General features: G+C 33.6%; 1 protein-coding gene across 6 annotated transcripts in view; it reads right to left on the bottom strand.

Annotated features, from left to right (window-relative positions):
• The window catches only part of LOC106880457 (rap guanine nucleotide exchange factor 1), a 199,609-nt gene that overhangs the window by 62,922 nt on the left and 131,943 nt on the right, over positions 1 to 4,744 (bottom strand). For all 6 annotated transcript variants that reach the window (XM_052972647.1, XM_052972635.1, XM_052972641.1 and 3 more), the window contains one exon: positions 4,211 to 4,305. In XM_052972647.1, coding sequence (XP_052828607.1) covers positions 4,211 to 4,305 — 95 coding nt within the window. The remainder of the gene's footprint in view (positions 1 to 4,210; positions 4,306 to 4,744) is intronic.

Here is a 4,744-nt window from a genome sequence, read left to right as displayed (position 1 = left end):
GAGGGAGGGAGGGAGGGAGGGAAGGAAGGAAGGATGCTTTCCCAAAACTGTTTCAATTGACTGATATGTTGAAAGTCTCTCAAACTGATTGGTCATTTTGAAGTAGGATTCAAAAGGGGAGAGGGAAGGAAAGGGAGACAGAGATTGGTGAGGTTAGGGGATAACTCTAGAGTGCACCATTTGAGGATGATGGAAGTGACATTGTTAGGACTGATCACATTATTGGATTGCTGCAAATGGAAGAATTTTTGCATGCAATGACTGTATTGATATGATGGTGAGAATATGGGTGTGCAGAGGAATTTTGAATGTGAACAGTTTGAAGTGGGAGATAAACCAAGTAGAAACTATAAAGGCTTTTTCAGTAGCAAGTGTTTGTAAGAGGATTCTGTAATGTCAGTAGAGGACCTATTTTGTGTGAGAGAGAGAGAGAGAGAGAGAGAGAGAGAGAGAGAGAAAGAAAGAGAAAGAGAGAGACCTTACAGGCTCTGTTGTGTTGCATGAAAAAATAATTTGCTTTTCTGCAGACATTGCAGATGTAAATAACAACCTCTCTATTTGTGGTGGTGAGTGTGATTTCCACCTGGTTTTATAGGCAATGTTTTTTGCCTCTAATGCAACAGATAAACCATCTGGTTTATCTGCTCCAACTAATTAGCTAACTTGAAATACCAGAGTGGGTCTATGTAACTGTTATGAACAAGGAATGTATGAGGTGTTTTGTCTCAATTTACTTTTCTAATAGCATTAATTGGAACAATAGCATCATTGGTTACAGGTTTCAAATGGACCTCTCAATGGTTCATTGAAATTTTGAAGGCAACAGCGGCAAGAAAGTGTCTCTAACTTGGTACACAACAAATAAGAGACTTTGTTCAAAGAGCACCTTTTTTTTATAGTGTTCTCATGGTTTATATGCTTCACAGATAACATCATCAAGATACCCCCCCACACACACACAGAACTATCTATCTATATATATGTATACATACAAATATTTAAACACACAGTCTTCTACACAGTTTGGTATTGGTCAACCTCAGAATAAGGTAATGGATACTTGTCCAGGGTACCACACAGTGGGACTGAATCCAGAATAATGTGATAGTAAAGGTAGCTTCTTAACCAAACCTACAAGTTGGTTAGGTAGTGATCAAATAATCTGATAGATGCAGAAATGGTGATGACCAAGACAACAAAGACATCAAGTTATCTGATATGTCAAAGTGTTTATCATGGATACAGGTATATATGAATACAGCAAGTGCAGACAGGTCAGAATGTGAAATGATCTGGCCTCTGTGTTAGCTGCATCACTAAATGAGGAGTGCAAAGCTAGAGGGAATTGTGTACATTGAAGTGACATAAGATGATGATTTAAGAGAGGAGTAAGGTGAGATAGATATGATCAATAGGGAAAGTGAGGGAGTTAAATAAATGATAGTTACTGGAGGGGCTTGGAGAGTGCTAGAATGTGTCTAACTTAGAAGAATAAGACGGAAGACTTTGGAAGTCTTGTTACATAGATTCAATGTAAAAAGATGTGTAGTGGTGATACAGAATTTTACATAATTGTAAAAAACCACTGACCAGAGAAAAATTAAAATACAAGGTATGGCTTGGACACCAGTTAGATTAGTGGTAGATGATGAGAGATTTGCATTTCAGAAGGAAGATGTGATGGGAGACTTGTGTCTGAGGAATGAAGTTTGGGCCAAACTCCATATTTTGGTTTAGAACTGGGAGAATTGTCAAGTAAATTAACACACATACACACTTCTATACAGTTTCTGTCAACCAAATTTCACTCACAAGGTACTACTATAGAAGACATGCTCGAAGTGCCATGCAGTTGGACTGAACCCCAAATTACATGGTTGTTAAGTTAACTTCTTAACTACACAGCCATACCTGCAATTATGTACATCCACTCTCATACTCAAGCATACATTAAACACGCATACATAATTAAATATATTTCAAAATATGACAAATAGAAAAAAATGTGTGATAAACTACATAAAAAATTAGTTTAATAAACGAAGTGACTGAAAATATTTCATATGTTTACAAACAACAGAAGAAAATTTGTATATGCTGATAAAAGTTAACTAGGGCTTTCATAGAAATGTAAACAAGATAGATTTGGATAACATTGACATATAATTTAAAATGAAATCAGTGAACAGTTATAGGATTATGGTAAACCTAAATCTAAAATAACTCTAATGATTTAAAAACAATATAAACCTGTTAATAAGCTGTCAAATACACTGAACAATAATACATTTCTATATTTGTTGTATATTTGCATGTTTGTTTTTATGAAATACATTCGTGAATAAGTATTATTGCTTAAAAATAAGACCAAAAATTCTGAACTTAAATTTTTACCACTATTATTCTTCAAAAACAATTCTGAACTTAAATTTTTACCACAATTATTCTTCAAAAACAATAATAATAATTATTATTATTTCATTATGTACAAAGTCAAACTTGTGAGAGATTGTAATTGATTGAATGTTTACATTAGCATCTGGTACTAATTTATCGATTCTATAAAAGTGAATGACAAAGTTGATTGGAAGTGTGAATTCTTGACACCAATACACTGAACACACAACACCAATAATAATAATTATTCTAATCTTTTAACTAAGCTCAAGAAAACATTTATATGGGGCAAAGTTACAACCAACTGATTCAATTCTAGTTTTTCACTATTACTTATTTCATTAAGGATGAAAAGTTGAATTAATCCCAGAAAGATCAAAACTAGTTTCCAAACCAGTCATCTACCACACACACACATACACACACACAAATGTACAAAAACAAAGCCCTAGCAAAAAACAAAGAAACAAACTTATATCTATTAGTCTTTCTGAGTACTTGGCAGCTGTGAGAAAACTATGCTTTGCTAAAGAGATCTAATAAAACTGAAACACACCACCCTAGTTACCGAAGATCAGACTCACTTGCCACTGCATATCTCATATTAACTTCTGGTCAATTGAAATTTCAAGAGTTCTGTCCCTTGTATTATTTGAGAATAATTTTCATTAGCACTGACTTTCTCTTGATGGTTATAATTACTACAAATTTTTTTAAACTCGTCATTCCAATAATAATTAAAATTTTTGCTACATTCTGTTCTTTATCTAAGCACTTCATTAAGCTTTCTCTGCAGCTCTTCACAGCGAATATTGAAGCACTATAAAACCACCTTCCCTCCCACCTGTTATTAAAACATACTAAACCTCAGCCTTTAAAGTTTCACTTTAACTTCACTAATACATTTGATTCTAATCCAAGATCTTTGCAGTCTATGCTATACTTAACATAGAATTTCAAAGGGTGTTTTGCATGAATACAAGAAAAGGAAGACAGTTCTACAGAGCAGTGACTCTTAGAAGGGCTCAATATACAGTTTGATATAATAGAGAAGGGTGTACACTGTGTAGCAAGCAGCAGACAGGTGTAAGAGATATGTTTATGTGGAGATTCAGTGTAACTAGCATGTCCTCAAGAGCAGGTTCTATTGCAGAAATAGTAAAAGAAACAGAAGGAAATCGGTCATTTTAGCTTCAAAGTATAAAGCAGTTTTGTAAAAGAAAATTATAGCAAGAAATTGAAGAAAGCTAGCAATAAAAATTATAATTGTGATCATCATTTAATTAAAAATATTTTCAATATAAAATTAAAAAAAGCTGAATAGTTACTTGAATGTTAGAATTGAAAGCAAGTATGTACTCATGTTTACAATAAAGCTTTACAAAATATAATTAAAAGGATATAATAAAAACTGAGTTCAGATAATAATAAAATTAAAATTACCCCTTTACATTTTATTTACAGATTTTAAAATGAATTTGCTAAAATATATATATTTTTTGTTTTGTATCAGTTTTATCTTTTTATGAACTAGAAAGAATGCATTTTCATTTTACATAACATAACATATTCCTAATACTGTGAGAAAATAGATAATTAAGAATGAATTTACTGATGTAAAAAGTGCATGCAGGTTTGTCTGTGCAAAGCTATCTTGAAATGAAATATATAATAAGAAGGTCATGAACTGCTATTGTATCTCTAAATTTTATTATACTTTAAAGATTTACAACAGTGAGTCAAATGACCATTTATCAAAGAGGTTTCTTTGGAGGGGGCAAAGTAATTAGAAAAGATGAGTGATTTAACGAACCTTTCCTGATGAAATGGTGCATTGATTGGACCAGGAGATCTTGGAATACCATTTTTCCGATTTTCTAATTTATCAATTGAAGCTTGAGCAAGTTCCTATAATAAAAATGTTATTGTATGAAAACACTAAAGATGAAATATCACAATGTTTTAGTAAAAAAAATTTTTTAAAGCCTGGGCAAAGTTTAGAGAGCTCTTACCCCTGCTGGCGACAAAGGGACTCTCACTCAGAGTAAAAGGCAGACTGTATGACGCATGCGTACGAACAACCATGCTACATGGCAGTGAAACATGGGCTGTAACTGCTGAGGACATACGTAAGCTCGCAAGGAATGAAGCCAGTATGCTCCGTTGGATGTGTAATGTCAATGTGAATACCCGTCAGAGTGTAAGTATCTTGAGAGAAAAGCTGAACATTAGAAGCATCAGTTGTGGCGTGCAAGAGAGACGATTGCGCTGGTATGGACATGTGGTGAGAATGGAGGAGGATAGCTGCGTGAAAAAGTGCCACACCCTAACAGTTGAGGGAACCCGT

Source organism: Octopus bimaculoides, chromosome 1, assembly GCF_001194135.2.
Source record: "Octopus bimaculoides isolate UCB-OBI-ISO-001 chromosome 1, ASM119413v2, whole genome shotgun sequence".
In the NCBI taxonomy this organism is placed as follows: domain Eukaryota; kingdom Metazoa; phylum Mollusca; class Cephalopoda; order Octopoda; family Octopodidae; genus Octopus; species Octopus bimaculoides.
This window is presented reverse-complemented; position numbering and strand designations above follow the sequence as displayed.